Source organism: Oncorhynchus mykiss, chromosome 9, assembly GCF_057628025.1.
Source record: "Oncorhynchus mykiss isolate SJ-2025 chromosome 9, ASM5762802v1, whole genome shotgun sequence".
NCBI classification, from domain to species: domain Eukaryota; kingdom Metazoa; phylum Chordata; class Actinopteri; order Salmoniformes; family Salmonidae; genus Oncorhynchus; species Oncorhynchus mykiss.
Window position 1 is genome coordinate 78,824,899 of NC_143030.1, and position 20,000 is coordinate 78,844,898.

The 20,000-nt window shown below is 47.4% G+C and overlaps 1 protein-coding gene across 2 annotated transcripts in view; it reads right to left on the reverse strand.

The window, feature by feature from the left end:
* Positions 1–20,000, reverse strand: part of LOC110531283 (CDK5 and ABL1 enzyme substrate 2) — a 57,250-nt gene that overhangs the window by 21,191 nt on the left and 16,059 nt on the right. For both annotated transcript variants that reach the window (XM_090185537.1, XM_036989000.2), the window contains exons 2-3: positions 13,611–13,706; positions 7,076–7,153 (exon numbers count right to left, since the gene is read on the reverse strand). In XM_090185537.1, the coding sequence (XP_090041663.1) occupies positions 7,076–7,153; positions 13,611–13,706 (174 nt within the window). The remainder of the gene's footprint in view (positions 1–7,075; positions 7,154–13,610; positions 13,707–20,000) is intronic.

A 20,000-nucleotide genomic window follows, 5' to 3' on the forward strand; every position in this document is an offset into this window, starting at 1 on the left:
AGATACTAGCAGGCACTAGGCCCTACTAAAAGAACAGCCATGGTAGTGTAGTAGATACTAGCAGGCACTAGGCCCTACTAAAGGAACAGCCATGGTAGTGTAGTAGATACTAGCAGGCACTAGGCCCTACTAAAGGAACTGCCATGGTAGTGTAGTAGATACTAGCAGGCACTAGACCCTACTAAAGGAACAGCCACATGGTAGTGTAGTAGAATCTAGCAGGCACTAGGCCCTACTAAAGGAACAGCCACATGGTAGTGTAGTAGATACTAGCAGGCACTAGGCCCTACTAAAGGAACAGCCACATGGTAGTGTAGTAGATACTAGCAGGCACTAGGCCCTACTAAAGGAACAGCCACATGGTAGTGTAGTAGATACTAGCAGGCACTAGGCCCTACTAAAGGAACAGCCACATGGTAGTGTAGTAGATACTAGCAGGCACTAGGCCCTACTAAAGGAACAGCCATGGTAGTGTAGTAGATACTAGCAGGCACTAGGCCCTACTAAAGGAACAGCCACATGGTAGTGTAGTAGATACTAGCAGGCACTAGACCCTACTAAAGGAACTGCCATGGTAGTGTAGTAGATACTAGCAGGCACTAGACCCTACTAAAGGAACTGCCATGGTAGTGTAGTAGATACTAGCAGGCACTAGATCCTACTAAAGGAACAGCCACATGGTAGTGTAGTAGATACTAGCAGGCACTAGACCCTACTAAAGGAACTGCCATGGTAGTGTAGTAGATACTAGCAGGCACTAGATCCTACTAAAGGAACAGCCACATGGTAGTGTAGTAGATACTAGCAGGCACTAGACCCTACTAAAGGAACTGCCATGGTAGTGTAGTAGATACTAGCAGGCACTAGGCCCTACTAAAGGAACTGCCATGGTAGTGTAGTAGATACTAGCAGGCACTAGACCCTACTAAAGGAACTGCCATGGTAGTGTAGTAGATACTAGCAGGCACTAGACCCTACTAAAGGAACAGCCATGGTAGTGTAGTAGATACTAGAAGGCACTAGGCCCTACTAAAAGAACAGCCATGGTAGTGTAGTAGATACTAGCAGGCACTAGGCCCTACTAAAGGAACAGCCATGGTAGTGTAGTAGATACTAGCAGGCACTAGGCCCTACTAAAGGAACAGCCACATGGTAGTATAGTAGATACTAGCAGGCACTAGATACTACTAAAGGAACATCCACATGGTAGTGTAGTAGAATCTAGTACAGTAGATACTAGCAAGCACTAGACCCTACTAAAGGAACAGCCATGGTAGTGTAGTAGATACTAGCAGGCACTAGACCCTACTAAAAGAACAGCCATGGTAGTGTAGTAGATACTAGCAGGCACTAGATCCTACTAAAGGAACAGCCACATGGTAGTGTAGTAGAATCTAGTAGAGTAGATACTAGCAGGCACTAGACCCTACTAAAGGAACAGCCACATGGTAGTGTAGTAGAATCTAGTAGAGTAGATACTAGCAGGCACCTAGACCCTACTAAAGGAACAGCCACATGGTAGTGTAGTAGATACTAGCAGGCACTAGGCCCTACTAAAGGAACAGCCACATGGTAGTGTAGTAGAATCTAGTAGAGTAGATACTAGCAGGCACTAGACCCTACTAAAGGAACAGCCATGGTAGTGTAGTAGATACTAGCAGGCACTAGACCCTACTAAAGGAACTGCCATGGTAGTGTAGTAGATACTAGCAGGCACTAGACCCTACTAAAGGAACTGCCATGGTAGTGTAGTAGATACTAGCAGGCACTAGACCCTACTAAAGGAACAGCCATGGTAGTGTAGTAGATACTAGCAGGCACTAGGCCCTACTAAAGGAACAGCCATGGTAGTGTAGTAGATACTAGCAGGCACTAGATCCTACTAAAGGAACAGCCACATGGTAGTGTAGTAGATACTAGCAGGCACTAGGCCCTACTAAAGGAACAGCCATGGTAGTGTAGTAGATACTAGCAGGCACTAGGCCCTACTAAAGGAACAGCCACATGGTAGTGTAGTAGATACTAGCAGGCACTAGGCCCTACTAAAGGAACAGCCACATGGTAGTGTAGTAGATACTAGCAGGCACTAGGCCCTACTAAAGGAACAGCCACATGGTAGTGTAGTAGATACTAGCAGGCACTAGGCCTACTAAAGGAACAGCCACATGGTAGTGTAGTAGAATCTAGTAGAGTAGATACTAGCAGGCACTAGATCCTACTAAAGGAACAGCCATGGTAGTGTAGTAGATACTAGCAGGCACTAGGCCCTACTAAAGGAACAGCCATGGTAGTGTAGTAGCCTAGTGGTTAGAGGCAGGTAGCCTAGTGGTTAGAGCGGAGGGGCGGCAGGTAGCCTAGTGGTTAGAGGCAGGTAGCCTAGTGGTTAGAGCGTAGGGGCGGCAGGTAGCCTAGTGGTTAGAGCGTAGGGGCGGCAGGTAGCCTAGTGGTTAGAGACAGGTAGCCTAGTGGTTAGAGGCAGGTAGCCTAGTCGTTAGAGCCAGGTAGCCTAGTCGTTAGAGCCAGGTAGCCTAGTCGTTAGAGCGTTGGACTAGTAACTGAAAGGTTGCAAGATCGAATCCCCCGAGCTGACAAGGTGAAAATCTGTTGTTCTTCCCCCTGAACAAGGCAGTTAACCCCACTGGTCCCCGGTAGGCTGTCATTGAAAATAAGAATTTGTTCTTAAGTGACATGCCTAAAGGTAAAAATAAATACAGCGAGGATGAGACAGGAAGGCTGAGGCAGCTGATAACACACCATGAAGAGAGACCTAGGGAGGGTCCCAAATAGCACCCTATTCCCTTTATAGTGCACTACCTTTGACCAGGGCTGGCACCCTATTCGCTATATAGTGCACTACCTTTGACCAGGGAATATAGGGTACCATTTGGAACACATCCCTACTAAGCTCAGAATGCTCTCTGTAGATAACGTAGCTGCCGTTTGTGGTTAGCAGTGCTCTATATAGAAGTGACACCTACTGTACAGCACAGCCAATTCAAGACAATCCTCTGTCCCGCTCTCTCTCATGTCACTCTCCTTAGGAGACTGAGACATGCACGCAGGCAATAGAGGTTGCTTGAGGTGTCTGCTCTTTCTTTAAACTGACAGATGCTTTTGAAAGAGTCCTGCAGACCAGCGTAGAGCATTCCCTACCCAGCAAACCATAATTGGTAAGAGCATTCGGTTAGGTTGTGGCAAACGTTCTCACGACACTAAAACTGTCTAGTCGTGCTGATGAGTGTAGAATGTTTGTATAAAACATTCACCCGATGTTATAAGAACGTTCCCAGAACACATTTAATCTGCTCTTTAAAAGGTTCCCAGAACACATTTAATCTGTTCTTTAAAAGGTTCCCAGAACACATTTAATCTGTTCTTTAAAAGGTTCCAATAACACATTTAATCTGTTCTTTAAAAGGTTCCCAGAACACATTTAATCTGTTCTTTAAAAGGTTCCCAGAACACATTTAATCTGCTCTTTAATGGTTCCAAGAACACATTTAATCTGTTCTTTAAAAGGTTCCCAGAACACATTTAATCCGTTCTTTAAAAGGTTCCCAGAACACATTTAATCTGTTCTTTAAAAGGTTCCCAGAACACATTTAATCTGTTCTTTAAAAGGTTCCCAGAACACATTTAATCTGTTCTTTAAAAGGTTCCCAGAACACATTTAATCTGTTCTTTAAAAGGTTCCCAGAACACATTTAATCTGTTCTTTAAAAGGTTCCCAGAACACATTTAATCTGCTCTTTAATGGTTCCAATAACACATTTAATCTGCTCTTTAAAAGGTTCCCAGAATGTTTCATTGATTGGGAAAAAAAGAGAGAGAAAAAAAGACGGAAGACAATTTGGATTTCCTGCAGCTTTGTGCGGTAGCTTTGTGCGGTAGCTTTGTGCGGTAGCTTTGTGCGGTAGCTTTGTGCGATAGCTACAGTGCCTTGCGAAAGTATTCGGCCCCCTTGAACTTTGCGACCTTTTGCCACATTTCAGGCTTCAAACATAAAGATATAAAACTGTATTTTTTTTGTGAAGAATCAACAACAAGTGGGACACAATCATGAAGTGGAACGACATTTATTGGATATTTCAAACTTTTTTAACAAATCAAAAACTGAAAAATTGGGCGTGCAAAATTATTCAGCCCCTTTACTTTCAGTGCAGCAAACTCTCTCCAGAAGTTCAGTGAGGATCTCTGAATGATCAAATGTTGACCTAAATGACTAATGATGATAAATACAATCCACCTGTGTGTAATCAAGTCTCCGTATAAATGTACCTGCACTGTGATAGTCTCAGAGGTCCGTCAAAAGCACAGAGAGCATCATGAAGAACAAGGAACACACCAGGCAGGTCCGAGATACTGTTGTGAAGAAGTTTAAAGCCGGATTTGGATACAAAAAGATTTCCCAAGCTTTAAATATCCCAAGGAGCACTGTGCAAGCGATAATATTGAAATGGAAGGAGTATCAGACCACTGCAAATCTACCAAGACTTGGCCGTCCCTCTAAACTTTCAGCTCATACAAGGAGAAGACTGATCAGAGATGCAGCCAAGAGGCCCATGATCACTCTGGATGAACTACAGAGATCTACAGCTGAGGTGGGAGACTCTGTCCATAGGACAACAATCAGTCGTATATTGCACAAATCTGGCCTTTATGGAAGAGTGGCAAGAAGAAAGCCATTTCTTAAAGATATCCATAAAAAGTGTAGTTTAAAGTTTGCCACAAGCCACCTGGGAGACACACCAAACATGTGGAAGAAGGTGCTCTGGTCAGATGAAACCAAAATTGAACTTTTTGGCAACAATGCAAAACGTTATGTTTGGCGTAAAAGCAACACAGCTCATCACCCTGAACACACCATCCCCACTGTCAAACATGCTGAATCCAATCGAGAATCTGTTGAAAGAACTGAAAACTGCTGTTCACAAATGCTCTCCATCCAACCTCACTGAGCTCGAGCTGTTTTGCAAGGAGGAATGGGAAAAAATGTCAGTCTCTCGATATGCAAAACTGATAGAGACATACCCCAAGCGACTTACAGCTGTAATCGCAGCAAAAGGTGGCGCTACAAAGTATTAACTTAAGGGGGCTGAATAATTTTGCACGCCCAATTTTTCTGTTTTTGATGTGTTAAAAAAGTTTGAAATATCCAATAAATGTTGTTCCACTTCATGATTGTGTCCCACTTGTTGTTGATTCTTCACAAAAAAATACAGTTTTATATCTTTATGTTTGAAGCCTGAAATGTGGCAAAAGGTCGCAAAGTTCAAGGGGGCCGAATACTTTCGCAAGGCACTGTATGTGCGATAGCTTTGCGCGGTAGCTATGTGAGGTAGCTTTGTGAGGTAGCTATGTGAGGTAGTTTTGTGCGATAGCTCTGTGCTGTAGCTATGTGAGGTAGCTTTGTGCGATAGCTATGTGAGCGAGGGGTTAAGGAGAGAGAAGAGAGGGGTGAGGAGGGGGCGAGGGTTTAAGGAGAGGGGTGAGGAGGGGGCGAGGAGGGGGCAAGGGGTTAAGGAGAGGGGTGAGGAGGGGGCGAGGGGTTAAGGAGAGAGAGGAGAGGGGTGAGGAGGGGGCGAGGGGTTAAGGAGAGAGAAGAGAGGGGTGAGGTGGGGGCGAGGGGTTAAGGAGAGAGAGGAGAGGGGTGAGGAGGGGGCAAGGGGTTAAGGAGAGAGAGGAGAGGGGTGAGGAGGGGGCAAGGGGTTAAGGAGAGAGAGGAGAGGGGTGACGAGGGGGCGAGGGGTTAAGGAGAGAGAGGAGAGGGGTGAGGTGGGGCGAGGGGTTAAGGAGAGAGAGGAGAGGGGGCGAGGGGTTAAGGAGAGGGGTGAGGAGGGGGTGAGTGGTTAAGGAGAGAGAGGAGAGGGGTGAGGTGGGGGCGAGGGGTTAGGAGAGAGAGGAGAGGGGTGAGGTGGGGGCGAGGGGTTAAGGAAATAGAGAGGAGAGGGGTGAGGTGGGGCGAGGGGTTAAGGAGAGAGAGGAGAGGGGGCGAGGGGTTAAGGAGAGAGAGGAGAGGGGTGAGGTGGGGGCGAGGGGTTAGGAGAGAGAGGAGAGGGGTGAGGTGGGGGCGAGGGGTTAAGGAAATAGAGAGGAGAGGGGTGAGGTGGGGCGAGGGGTTAAGGAGAGAGAGGAGAGGGGGTGAGGGGTTAAGGAGAGAGAGGAGAGGGGTGAGGTGGGGGCGAGGGGTTAAGGAGAGGGGTGAGGTGGGGGCGAGGGGTTAAGGAGAGGGGTGAGGTGGGGGCGAGGGGTTAGGAGAGAGAGGAGAGGGGTGAGGGCGAGGGGTTAAGGAGAGGGGTGAGGAGGGGGCAAGGGGTTAAGGAGAGAGAGGAGAGGGGTGACACACAGGGACACATGTGACCCCAGGAGGGGACAGAGAGCTGAGGGGTGAGAAGGGGTGAGACACAGGGACACATGGTGACCCCAGGGGGGGACAGAGAGTTGAGGGGTGAGACACAGGGACACATGGTGACCCCAGGAGGGGACAGAGAGCTGAGGGGTGAGAAGGACTGATGAGGGGGAGGGGAGAGGACGACGGCCTAGCTTGCAGGTCTGTGACTCAAGGAACGTGGGAATGGGTGACACACAGCTGGACTCCAGGATAGATGACAGGACAAAACAGTGTCTGGGTGCATTCATGACTCAGTCACAGGATGCAATGCATTATGGATGTTCATATTTAGTATTGTTCTGCAATCTACACTACCAGGTACCAGGATGCAATGCATTATGGGATGTTCATATTTAGTATTGTTCTGCAATCTACAGTACCAGGTACCAGGACGCAATGCATTATGGGATGTTCATATTTAGCATTGTTTTGCAATCTACACTACCAGGTACCAGGATGCAATGCATTATGGGATGTTCATATTTAGCATCGTTTTGCAGTTTCCACCATCAGCAACCAGTAGCATTGTGTGAATGAAACAGAAATGCTCAGTGCCTCATAAAATAGTGTGATCATGTGACTGAACAGCGGCGTTTGTGCTATTTAATGGTGTGAGGAATCAGCACAGTACAGAACGAGACACACTGCCTCAGCGTAGTGTGAAGAGAATACGCTGTACTGTACCTGATGTGAAAGCTCTCTCCATAGGGTAACACTGAGAAGGCTGCACACAGAGAACGCTTGGCACAGATCAACACGATCCTGGAGAGACAAGAACAACAGTAACAAAACGTTAGGGAAGGTGGGAGAGAGAGATGTACTTTTTGACTTTCATCTAAAACCTAAACTTTGGCAGTATTTATACCTGTGAACTGCTTGTCAACACAGCGCCACTGAAATAGTCTGGTGGGTAGAGTTCATTCTAGATGTTCCAGGCTACCACTGAACTGCATTAAAAAGGCGAACGTCCTACACCTAGGTGGAAACAAGGCCGCTGTGTGTAGTGCTGCCCTCGCATGTCTACCTGCATCAGCTGAAGGATCAGATGTGGCCAACGGCTAACGTTACCAGAGCTGCTACTTCATACCATATTACCAGAGCTGCTACTTCACACCATATTCCCAGAGCCAGAGCTGCTACTTCATACCATATTCCCAGAGCTGCTACTTCACACCATATTCCCAGAGCCAGAGCTGCAACTTCATACCATATTCCTAGAACTGCTACTTCATACCATATTCCCAGAGCTGCTACTTCATACCATATTCCCAGAGCCGCTACTTCATACCATATTCCCAGAGCCGCTACTTCATACCATATTCCCAGAGCCGCTACTTCATACCATATTCCCAGAGCTGCTACTTCATACCATATTCCCAGAGCTGCTACATCATACCACATTCCCAGAGCTGCTACTGCATACCATATTCCCAGAGCTGCTACGTCATACCATATTCCCAGAGCTGCTACTTCATACCACATTCCCAGAGCTGCTACTTCACACCATATTCCCAGAGCCAGAGCTGCTACTTCATACCATATTCCCAGAGCTGCTACTTCACACCATATTCCCAGAGCCAGAGCTGCTACTCCATACCATATTCCGAGGCGCTACTTCATACCACATTCCCAGAGCTGCTACTTCATACAACATTCCCAGAGCTTCTACTTCATACCATATTTCCAGAGCTGCTACTTCATACCATATTCCCAGAGCTGCTACTTCATACCATATTCCCAGAGCCGCTACTTCATACCATATTCCCAGAGCTGCTACTTCATACCATATTCCCAGAGCTGCTACTTCATACCATATTCCCAGAGCCGCTACTTCATACCATATTCCCAGAGCTGCTACTTCATACCATATTCCCAGAGCTGCTACTTCATACCATATTCCCAGAGCCGCTACTTCATACCATATTCCCAGAGCCGCTACTTCATACCACATTCCCAGAGCTGCTACTTCATACCACATTCCCAGAGCTTCTACTTCATACCATATTCCCAGAGCCGCTACTTCATACCATATTCCCAGAGCCGCTACTTCATACCATATTCCCAGAGCCGCTACTTCATACCATATTCCCAGAGCCGCTACTTCATACCATATTCCCAGAGCTGCTACTTCATACCATATTCCCAGAGCTGCTACTTCATACCATATTCCCAGAGCTGCTACTTCATACCATATTCCCAGAGCTGCTACTTCATACCATATTCCCAGAGCCGCTACTTCATACCATATTCCCAGAGCTGCTACTTCATACCATATTCCCAGAGCTGCTACTTCATACCATATTCCCAGAGCTGCTACTTCATACCATATTCCCAGAGCCGCTACTTCATACCATATTCCCAGAGCTGCTACTTCATACCATATTCCCAGAGCTGCTACTTCATACCATATTCCCAGAGCTGCTACTTCACACCATATTCCCAAAAATAGTGTACTAAATCTGATGTTTTTTTTTTATTGTTTAGTTTTAAGCCTTGCCTTAAAACGCCTAACCCTCACCACTCAGAATGAATGCCTAACCCTCACCACTCAGAATGAAGCCCTAACCTTCACCACTCAGAATGAATACCTAACCTTCACCACTCAGAATGAATACCTAACCTTCACCACTCAGAATGAATACCTAACCTTCACCACTCAGAATGAAGCCCTAACCTTCACCACTCAGAATGAAGCCCTAACCTTCACCACTCAGAATGAAGCCCTAACCTTCACCACTCAGAATGAAGCCCTAATCTTCACCACTCAGAATGAAGCCCTAACCTTCACCACTCAGAATGAAGCCCTAACCTTCACCACTCAGAATGAAGCCCTAACCTTCACCACTCAGAATGAAGCCCTAACCTTCACCACTCAGAATGTAGACCTAACCTTCACCACTCAGAATGTAGACCTAACCTTCACCACTCAGAATGAAGACCTAACCTTCACCACTCAGAATGAAGAACTAACCTTCACCACTCAGAATGAAGTCCTAACCTTCACCACTCAGAATGAAGTCCTAACCTTCACCACTCAGAATGAAGTCCTAACCTTCACCACTCAGAATGAAGTCCTAACCTTCACCACTCAGAATGAAGTCCTAACCTTCACCCTTTGAGTTGTTTCTTTTTTTTAAACCTTGTAAACATGCAGAATTAATCTGTCAATAATACACATTCATCTATAATATGTCGAATGTCAAAAGGAAACTAAGATCGTGTTGAAAATGTCTCTGTTTTCCCTATTTAGTGTACTACTTTTGAGCAGGACCCTTATGGCTGTGGCCTCTATCTCAGATCTCACAATCTCAAGTGGAAAACCCTCACTGCCAGGCCCAGCAACCATGGGAAAGAGTGTAGTGGAAAATCTTCACCACATGGGAAAGAGTGTAGTGGAAAACCTTCACCACATGGGAAAGAGTCTAGTGGAAAACCTTCACCACATGGGAAAGAGTCTAGTGGAAAACCTTCACCACATGGGAAAGAGTCTAGTAGAAAACCTTCACCACATGGGAAAGAGTCTAGTAGAACACCTTCACCACATGGGAAAGAGTCTAGTAGAAAACCTTCACCACATGGGAAAGAGTCTAGTGGAAAACCTTCACCACATGGGAAAGAGTCTAGTAGAAAACCTTCACCACATGGGAAAGAGTCTAGTAGAAAACCTTCACCACATGGGAAAGAGTCTAGTGGAAAACCTTCACCACATGGGAAAGAGTCTAGTGGAGAACCTTCACCACATGGGAAAGAGTCTAGTGGAAAACCTTCACCACATGGGAAAGAGTCTAGTAGAAAACCTTCACCACATGGGAAAGAGTCTAGTAGAAAACCTTCACCACATGGGAAAGAGTCTAGTAGAAAACCTTCACCACATGGGAAAGAGATTAGTGGAAAATCTTCACCACATGGGAAAGAGTCTAGTAGAAAACCTTCACCACATGGGAAAGAGTCTAGTAGAAAACCTTCACCACATGGGAAAGAGTCTAGTAGAAAACCTTCACCACATGGGAAAGAGTCTAGTGGAAAACCTTCACCACACGGGAAAGAGTCTAGTAGAAAACCTTCACCACATGGGAAAGAGTCTAGTGGAAAACCTTCACCACATGGGAAAGAGTCTAGTGGAAAACCTTCACCACATGGGAAAGAGTCTAGTAGAAAACCTTCACCACATGGGAAAGAGTGTAGTGGAAAACCTTCACCACATGGGAAAGAGTCTGGTGGAAAACCTTCACCACATGGGAAAGAGTCTAGTAGAAAACCTTCACCAAATGGGAAAGAGTCTAGTGGAAAACCTTCACCACATGGGAAAGAGTCTAGTGGAAAACCTTCACCACATGGGAAAGAGTCGAGTGGAAAACCTTCACCACATGGGAAAGAGTCGAGTGGAAAACCTTCACCACATGGGAAAGAGTCTAGTAGAAAACCTTCACCACATGGGAAAGAGTCTAGTAGAAAACCTTCACCACATGGGAAAGAGTCTAGTGGAAAACCTTCACCACATGGGAAAGAGTCTAGTGGAAAACCTTCACCACATGGGAAAGAGTCAAGTAGAAAACCTTCACCACATGGGAAAGAGTCGAGTGGAAAACCTTCACCACATGGGAAAGAGTCTAGTGGAGAACCTTCACCACATGGGAAAGAGTCTAGTGGAAAACCTTCACCACATGGGAAAGAGTCTAGTGGAAAACTTCACCACATGGGAAAGAGTCTAGTGGAAAACCTTCACCACATGGGAAAGAGTCTAGTGGAAAACCTTCACCACATGGGAAAGAGTCTAGTGGAAAACCTTCACCACATGGGAAAGAGTCTAGTGTAAAACCTTCACCACATGGGAAAGAGTCTAGTGGAAAACCTTCACCACATGGGAAAGAGTCTAGTGGAAAACCTTCACCAAATGGGAAAGAGTCTAGTGGAAAACCTTCACCACATGGGAAAGAGTCTAGTGGAAAATCTTCACCACATGGGAAAGAGTCTAGTGGAAAACCTTCACCACATGGGAAAGAGTCGAGTGGAAAACCTTCACCACATGGGAAAGAGTCTAGTAGAAAACCTTCACCACATGGGAAAGAGTCTAGTAGAAAACCTTCACCACATGGGAAAGAGTCTAGTGGAAAACCTTCACCACATGGGAAAGAGTCTAGTGGAAAACCTTCACCACATGGGAAAGAGTCAAGTAGAAAACCTTCACCACATGGGAAAGAGTCGAGTGGAAAACCTTCACCACATGGGAAAGAGTCTAGTGGAGAACCTTCACCACATGGGAAAGAGTCTAGTGGAAAACCTTCACCACATGGGAAAGAGTCTAGTGGAAAACTTCACCACATGGGAAAGAGTCTAGTGGAAAACCTTCACCACATGGGAAAGAGTCTAGTGGAAAACCTTCACCACATGGGAAAGAGTCTAGTGGAAAACCTTCACCACATGGGAAAGAGTCTAGTGTAAAACCTTCACCACATGGGAAAGAGTCTAGTGGAAAACCTTCACCACATGGGAAAGAGTCTAGTGGAAAACCTTCACCAAATGGGAAAGAGTCTAGTGGAAAACCTTCACCACATGGGAAAGAGTCTAGTGGAAAATCTTCACCACATGGGAAAGAGTCTAGTGGAAAACCTTCACCACATGGGAAAGAGTCTAGTGGAAAACCTTCACCACATGGGGAAGAGTCAAGTGGAAAAGTAAAAACAATGCCAGTGAGTCCTGGTGGGTTTATAACGGGCACAGGGTAAACATAGCTCTCTTGTTTCTCAGCTGGCTTGGAGCCAGATGACTGTGTGTGTGTGTGTGTGTTCGTAGAGTGCCCTGGGGACAAGGGAACAGGCAGTCTGGCAGTACAGATAGCCAGTACGTGACATAGCATAACTCAAGACCTGTGTGGGTGACGGAGTGTTCTGTTGGGTGACGAAGTGTTCTGTTGGGTGACGGAGTGTTCTGTGGGGTGACGGAGTGTTCTGTGGGGTGACGGAGTGTTCTGTGGGGTGACGGAGTGTTCTGTGGGGTGACGGAGTGTTCTGTTGGGTGACGGAGTGTTCTGTTGGGTGACGGAGTGTTCTGTTGGGTGACGGAGTGTTCTGTTGGGTAACTGTGTTCTGTTGGGTAACTGAGTGTTCTGTTGGGTAACTGAGTGTTCTGTTGGGTGACGGAGTTTTCTGTTGGGTGACGGAGTGTTCTGTTGGATGAGGGAGTGTTCTGTTGGATGAGGGAGTGTTCTGTTGGATAACTGAGTGTTCTGTTTGATATCTGAGTGTTCTGTTACTATTGTATTAAAAGGACCAGTCTACACTCATAACAACAGCCTTGTGATGCTCTCTGACCCACTAGAATGATTTAATAATAGCCCCAGCACTAGAACAACAGAGACAGAGCAGAGCCAAGTTCCAACAGGTGTTCAGGTGATCATATAATAATATTAATAATAATAATAATAATAATAATAAGGGTCCTCTGAATGAGGAGTTAATCTGTGGATTGGCTTTACATTTTCCAGTTACTGGCCCACCTCTCTAACCTCTGGGCTACTTTCAGTTGGCTTGTAGCCTTGCATTAAGACTGCAGTCAGGAGTCCAGAGTTACTACATACTGTATATTCCTCATCTACAGTTCTGTTCTGCAAAGAAAATGAAGAAAGGAAGTGTTCTGGGAGAACGAGGAAGGGATTCAGTCAGTGTTCTGAGAGAACGAGGAAGGGATTCAGTCAGTGTTCTGAGAGAACGAGGAAGGGATTCAGTCAGTGTCCTGAGAGAACGAGGAAGGGATTCAGTCAGTGTTCTGGGAGAATGAGGAAGGGATTCAGTCAGTGTTCTGAGAGAACGAGGAAGGGATTCAGTCAGTGTTCTGAGAGAACGAGGAAGGGATTCAGTCAGTGTTCTGAGAGAACGAGGAAGGGATTCAGTCAGTGTTCTGAGAGAACGAGGAAGGGATTCAGTCAGTGTTCTGAGAGAACGAGGAAGGGATTCAGTCAGTGTTCTGAGATACTGAGGAAGGGCTTCAGTCAGTATTCTGGTAAACAGGAAGTGTTTCAGTCAGTGTTCTGAGAGGCAGGAAGTGTTTCAGTCAGTGTTCTGAGAGGCAGGAAGTGTTTCAGTCAGTGTTCTGAGAGGCAGGAAGTGTTTCAGTCAGTGTTCTGAGAGAACGAGGAAGGGATTCAGTCAGTGTTCTGAGAGACTGAGGAAGCGCTTCAGTCAGTATTCTGGTAGTATTCAGTCAGTGTTATAAGACTTACCTGCTGCCTCGTGTGTCGTATTGTCTCATGTTCTTGATGAAGTGGACCTTCTTCACAGGGTGATGTCTGGGGGAGCCCAACAGGTTACGAGTCCGACTGTGGGACAGAGAGAGAGAGTCATGAAACATGGCAACACAGCAGTCAAGAGCCAAGGATCCCCCACCTCAGAGTGTAATTCACAGTTTCCAGTCTCAACAGTAATTACTCATCATAGTCCCCTCAGTTGCCATGGCAGCCGTGATAGCAAGCAGCATAGGCTGCGCTCTCTCTGTAAATTTATAAATATATTCATAATTATTATAACTTTTTTGTGCGTTTTTATCCAACAATAACAATGAAACCTGTGACCACCATGTGTGTGTGTTCCCTGGGGGGGGGGATTCAATCTGTTAGGTGGACTTTAAAGGACTCCCTCCCTCCCTCCCTCCCTCCCATGTGTGTGTGTTCCCTGAGGGGGGGGATTCAATCTGTTAGGTGGACTTTAAAGGACTCCTCCCTCCCATGTGTGTGTGTTCCCTGAGGGGGGGGATTCAATCTGTTAGGTGGACTTTAAAGGACTTGTGAGGTGTCCGGGATTTGAGTAGAATTCTCCCTGCCTCCCTGCCTCCCTGCCTGCCTTCCTGCCTGCCTCCCTGCCTGCCTCCCTCCATCCCTCCCTCCCTCCCTCCCTCCCTGCCTCCCTGCCTCCCTGCTTCCCTCCCTCCCTGCCTGCCTGCCTCTCTCCTCCCTCCCTCCCTGCCTCCCTCCCTCTCTCCTCCCTCCCTCCCTCCCTCCCTCTCTCCTCCCTCCCTCCCTGCCTCCCTCCCTCCCTCCCTGCCTCCCTCCCTCCCTGCCTCCCTGCCTCTCTCCTCCCTGCCTGCCTCCCTCCCTGCCTGCCTCCCTCCCTCCCTGCCTCCCTCCCTCTCTCCTCCCTCACTCCCTCCCTCCCTCCCTCTCAACAGGGGGTCCAACCTGGACTACTAGAACTCCCTCCCTCCCTCCCTCCCTCCCTCCCTGCCTGCCACCCTCCCTCCCTGCCTCCCTCCCTCCCTCCCTCCCTCCCTCCCTATCAACAGGGGGTCCAACCTGGACTACTAGAACTCCCTCCCTCCCTCCCTCCCTGCCTGCCACCCTCCCTCCCTCCCTCCCTCCCTCCCTCCCTCCCTCCCTATCAACAGGGGGTCCAACCTGGACTACTAGAACTCCCTCCCTCCCTCCCTGCCTGCCTCCCTCCCTCCCTGCCTCCCTCCCTGCCTCCCTCCCTGCCTGCCTCCCTCCCTGCCTCCCTCCCTCCCTCCCTCCCTATCAACAGGGGGTCCAACCTGGACTACTAGAACTCCCTCCCTCCCTGCCTCCCTTCCTGCCTCCCTCCCTATCAACAGGGGGTCCAACCTGGACTACTAGAACTCCCTCCCTGCCTCCCTCCCTGCCTCCCTCCCTGCCTGCCTCCCTGCCTGCCTCCCTCCCTCCCTCCCTCCCTATCAACAGGGGGTCCAACCTGGACTACTAGAACTCCCTCCCTCCCTCCCTATCAACAGGGGGTCCAACCTGGACTACTAGAACTCCCTCCCTCCCTCCCTATCAACAGGGGGTCCAACCTGGACTACTAGAACTCCCTCCCTCCCTCCCTCCCTCCCTGCCTCCCTCCCTGCCTGCCTCCCTCCCTCCCTCCCTCCCTCCCTGCCTCCCTCCCTCCCTCCCTCCCTATCAACAGGGGGTCCAACCTGGACTACTAGAACTCCCTCCCTCCCTCCCTATCAACAGGGGGTCCAACCTGGACTACTAGAACTCCCTCCCTCCCTCCCTCCCTCCCTGCCTCTCTCTCCCTCCCTGCCTCTCTCTCCCTCCCTCCCTCCCTGCCTCTCCCTCCCTCCCTCCCTATCAACAGGGGGTCCAACCTGGACTACTAGAACTCCCTCCCTCCCTCCCTATCAACAGGGGGTCCAACCTGGACTACTAGAACTCCCTCCCTCCCTCCCTCCCTGCCTGCCTCCCTCCCTCCCTGCCTGCCTCCCTCCCTCCCTCCCTCCCTGCCTCCCTCCCTCCCTCCCTCCCTATCAACAGGGGGTCCAACCTGGACTACTAGAACTCCCTCCCTCCCTGCCTCCCTCCCTCCCTGCCTCCCTCCCTCCCTCCCTATCAACAGGGGGTCCAACCTGGACTACTAGAACTCCCTCCCTCCCTCCCTCTCTCCCTCCCTCCCTCCCTGCCTCCCTCTCCCTCCCTGCCTCTTTCTCCCTCCCTGCCTCTCCCTCCCTCCCTCCCTCCCTCCCTCCATGGGAAACATGTTTTTATGTTGTCAAAGCAAGTGAAATAGATAACAAAAGTGAAATAGACAATACAAATTAACAGTAAACATTACACTCACAAAAGAATAAAGACATTTCAAATGCCATATGATGTGCAAATAGTTCAAGTCCAAAAGGGAAATTAAATAAACCTATATATGGGTTGTATTTACAATGGTGTTTGTTCTTCACCTGGTTGATCTTTTCTTGTGTCCGCTTTAATCCAACTCCACTACCTCACTTTTAAAACCCACTATTCTATCTGGCTGTTTTTCACAGTGTATTCCTTTTCAGCAGACAATTCATAGGATGAAAAAAAAAAATCACACATGAAAACGGTAACCCAAAAAAGGTCAGTTCAGTTGGGTTGAGGCGAGTTGTCAGCTCAGCTGATTGGGTGGTAGATAGTCGCATTCTATCACCTTACCGCGCGCACGCGCGCACGCACACACACTCACACACACACACACACACACACACACCTCTATTCTACTTGTATGGGTTGGTTAACAAACACACTAGTCAGCAGAAGAAGTATTTTCCACAGACAGACAGAAATGGAACATTCCAGCACATTCCGCAGGCGTTCTCAGAGGATCTCTCCCAACTTCAAAACAGACACGTGATCTCCCGGGAACCCTATGTTGTGTGGTATGTCTGTTATACATGCAGCTATGTAGACAGTGCCCAATGTGTTGTGTGTTATTTTGCAGACACAGGGTTTGGGTTGACATGAGATGTGTGTTATTTTGCAGATGGGCATTTACGTAGAAAAAGTCCCATGAGCACCAACATGTGAAGTTCATAACAGCACATCAAAATTGGCAGTCAAATGAAAGTTAAGAGTCTATATATATATATATTTTTTGTTTTTTGTTGAAATTAAGGCATAGATAAATGTTTCATTCATTTTCCATCTTAAAAATTAGGCAGTCAGTAACTTCAGAAAGTATTCACATCCCTTGACATTTTCCACATTTAGTTGTGTTACAGTCTGAATTTACACACAATACTCACAATACCCCATAACGTCAAAGTTATTTATAACCACTGAGATATACTGCAGGTCGCAGAGTAAACAGGAGCTGCCTCCACTATTCCAGCACCATTTCAACAACAGGAGCTGCCTTCACTATTCCAGCACCATTTCAACAACAGGAGCTGCCTCCACTATTCCAGCGCCATTTCAACAACAGGAGCTGCCTCCACTATTCCAGCACCATTTCAACAACAGGAGCTGCCTCCACTATTCCAGCACCATTTCAACAACAGGAGCTGCCTCCACTATTCCAGCACCATTTCAACAACAGGAGCTGCCTCCACTATTCCAGCACCATTTCAACAACAGGAGCTGCCTCCACTATTCCAGCATCATTTCAACAACAGGAGCTGCCTTCACTATTCCAGCGCCATTTCAACAACAGGAGCTGCCTCCACTATTCCAGCACCATTTCAACAACAGGAGCTGCCTCCACTATTCCAGCACCATTTCAACAACAGGAGCTGCTTCCACTATTCCAGCACCATTTCAACAACAGGAGCTGCCTCCACTATTCCAGCATCATTTCAACAACAGGAGCTGCTTCCACTATTCCAGCACCATTTCAACAACAGGAGCTGCCTCTACTATTCCAGCACCATTTCAACATCATCACATCACCTCTGCTTTGTCTAATACAGTGACAACTAAAAGATACCAACAACTATTGAGTCCAATCAACAATAAACCAAATAGGATGTGGCTGTCCATGATACTGATTTCTGTGCGCAAGTAGAAAACAACATGTTGACTCATCCTACTGGTTGAGAAACGCCAATGCCATCTTCCTCTTTCATGTGGCCTAAATGGTCTATGACTCTGTCATACAGTACACGCTTAGTTTTTGCTGTGCTAGGCTACCTGGCTAAAATGCTTGCTCGCTAGCGTAACTTCCTTTCATGTGGCCTAAACGGTCTATGACTCTGTCATACAGTACACGCTTAGTTTTTGCTGTGCTAGGCTACCTGGCTAAAATGCTTGCTCGCTAGCGTAACTTCCTTTCATGTGGCCTAAACGGTCTATGACTCTGTCATACAGTACACGCTTAGTTTTTGCTGTGCTAGGCTACCTGGCTAAAATGCTTGCTCGCTAGCGTAACTTCCTTTCATGTGGCCTAAACGGTCTATGATGCTGTCATACAGTACACGCGTAGTTTATTCTGTGCTAGGCTACCTGGCTAAAATGCTTGCTCGCTAGCGTAACTTCCTTTCATGTGCAATGACGCGCCAGGCCGGCTGGATAACATTATCCTAACGTTTCTACATCTAGCTACATATTAAACTCATATCCTCTCAGGTCAGGCGCACAACAACGTGTGACTTAATAGTTGGATCAGAATCACTGTTATAATCATTGGCCAGTACGGAGTAAAACCACATCTCCTCTGTCTTCATCCATGGCTAATTGAGGAAAGGGACAATTTTAGCTAGATAGCTACCGGAGAAAAACATCACAATGAGATGCAACAATTCAAGTTGTTTTCTGTCAATGATGTTTGGTGTCTGATGTGATGGTTTCTGATGTTTTTAGTACGCCAGGACCGTTCACAGCTGAGCTCACTCAGTTTAGCTCAACGCTAATTGGCTATTATTTTATAAAAAACATTTTATCAAGGGTTTTTTTTTACCAAATACTTGCTGGCTTCCCTTGCATTCAATAGAACGGACGACAACAATGTCATACTCTTTTTGACCAGACAACATCGGATAGATGGACTACACCTACTGAGAAAGAGCGGGAGTTGTTTCGTTCGCTCTGATGCTTTCTCCGGTAAGATACATTCAGCCTCTTGTTAATTAAAAAAATGACATTTCTGAAACACACGGAGATGAAAGATAGATGTGTTGTTTTTGTATAATATACACTACCGTTCAAAAGTTTGGGCTCACTTAGAAATGTCCTTGTTTTTGAAAGAAAATTGCTTTTTTTTTGTCCATTAAAATAACATCAAATTAATCGGAAATACAGTGTCGACATTGTTAATGTGGTAAATGACAATTGTAGCTGGAAACGGCAGATTTTTTAATGGAATATCTACATAGGTGCACAGAGGCCCATTATCAGTAACCATCACTCCTGTGGTCCAATGGCACGTTCTGAGACATGAAGGTTATTCCATGCGATAAATTGCCAATAAACTGAAGATCTCGTACAACACTGTGTACTGCTCCCTTCACAGAACAGAGCAAACTGGCCCTAACCAGAATAGAAAGAGGAGTGGGAGGCCCCGGTGCACAACTGAGCAAGAGGACAAGTACATTCAATTGTCTAGTTTGAGAAATGGACACCTCACAAGTCCTCAACTGGCAGCTTCATTAAATAGTACCCTTCAAAACACTGGTCTCAACGTCAACAGTGAAGAGGCGACTCCGGGATGCTGGCCTTCTAGGCAGAGTTCCTCTGTCCAGTCTCAACGTCAACAGTGAAGAGGCAACTCCGGGATGCTGGCCTTCTAGGCAGAGTTCCTCTGTCCAGTCTCAACGTCAACCGTGAAGCGGCGACTCCGGGATGCTGTCCAGTCTCAACGTCAATAGTGGGACATTCGGAGCCATGTCCCGAGGACACTCCTGTGTTGTCTTGGCTGTGTGCTTAGGGTCGTTGTCCTGTTGGAAGGTGAACCTTCGTCCCAATCTGAGGTCCTGAGCGCTCTGGGGCAGGTTTTCATCAAGGATCTCTGTACTTTGCTCCATTCATCTTTCCATAGATCCTGACTAGTCCCTGCCACTGAAAAACGCCCCCACAGCATGATGCTGTCACCACCATGCTTCACAGTAGGGATGGTGCCATGTTTCCTCCAGACATGATGCTTGGCATTCAGACTAAAGAGTTCAATATTGGTTTCTCATAGTCTGAATGGCTTCAGTCTGGCCACTCTACCATAAAGGCCTGATTGGTGGAGTGCTGCAGAGATGGTTGTCCTTCTGGAAGGTTCTTCCATCTCCACAGAGAAACTTTGGAGCTTGGTCACCTCCCTGAGCAAGGCCCTTCTCCCCCTTCTTCCATTTAAGAATGATGAAGGCCACTGTGTTCTTGGGGACCTTCAATGCTGCAGACATTTCTTGGTACCCTTCCCCAGATCTGTAC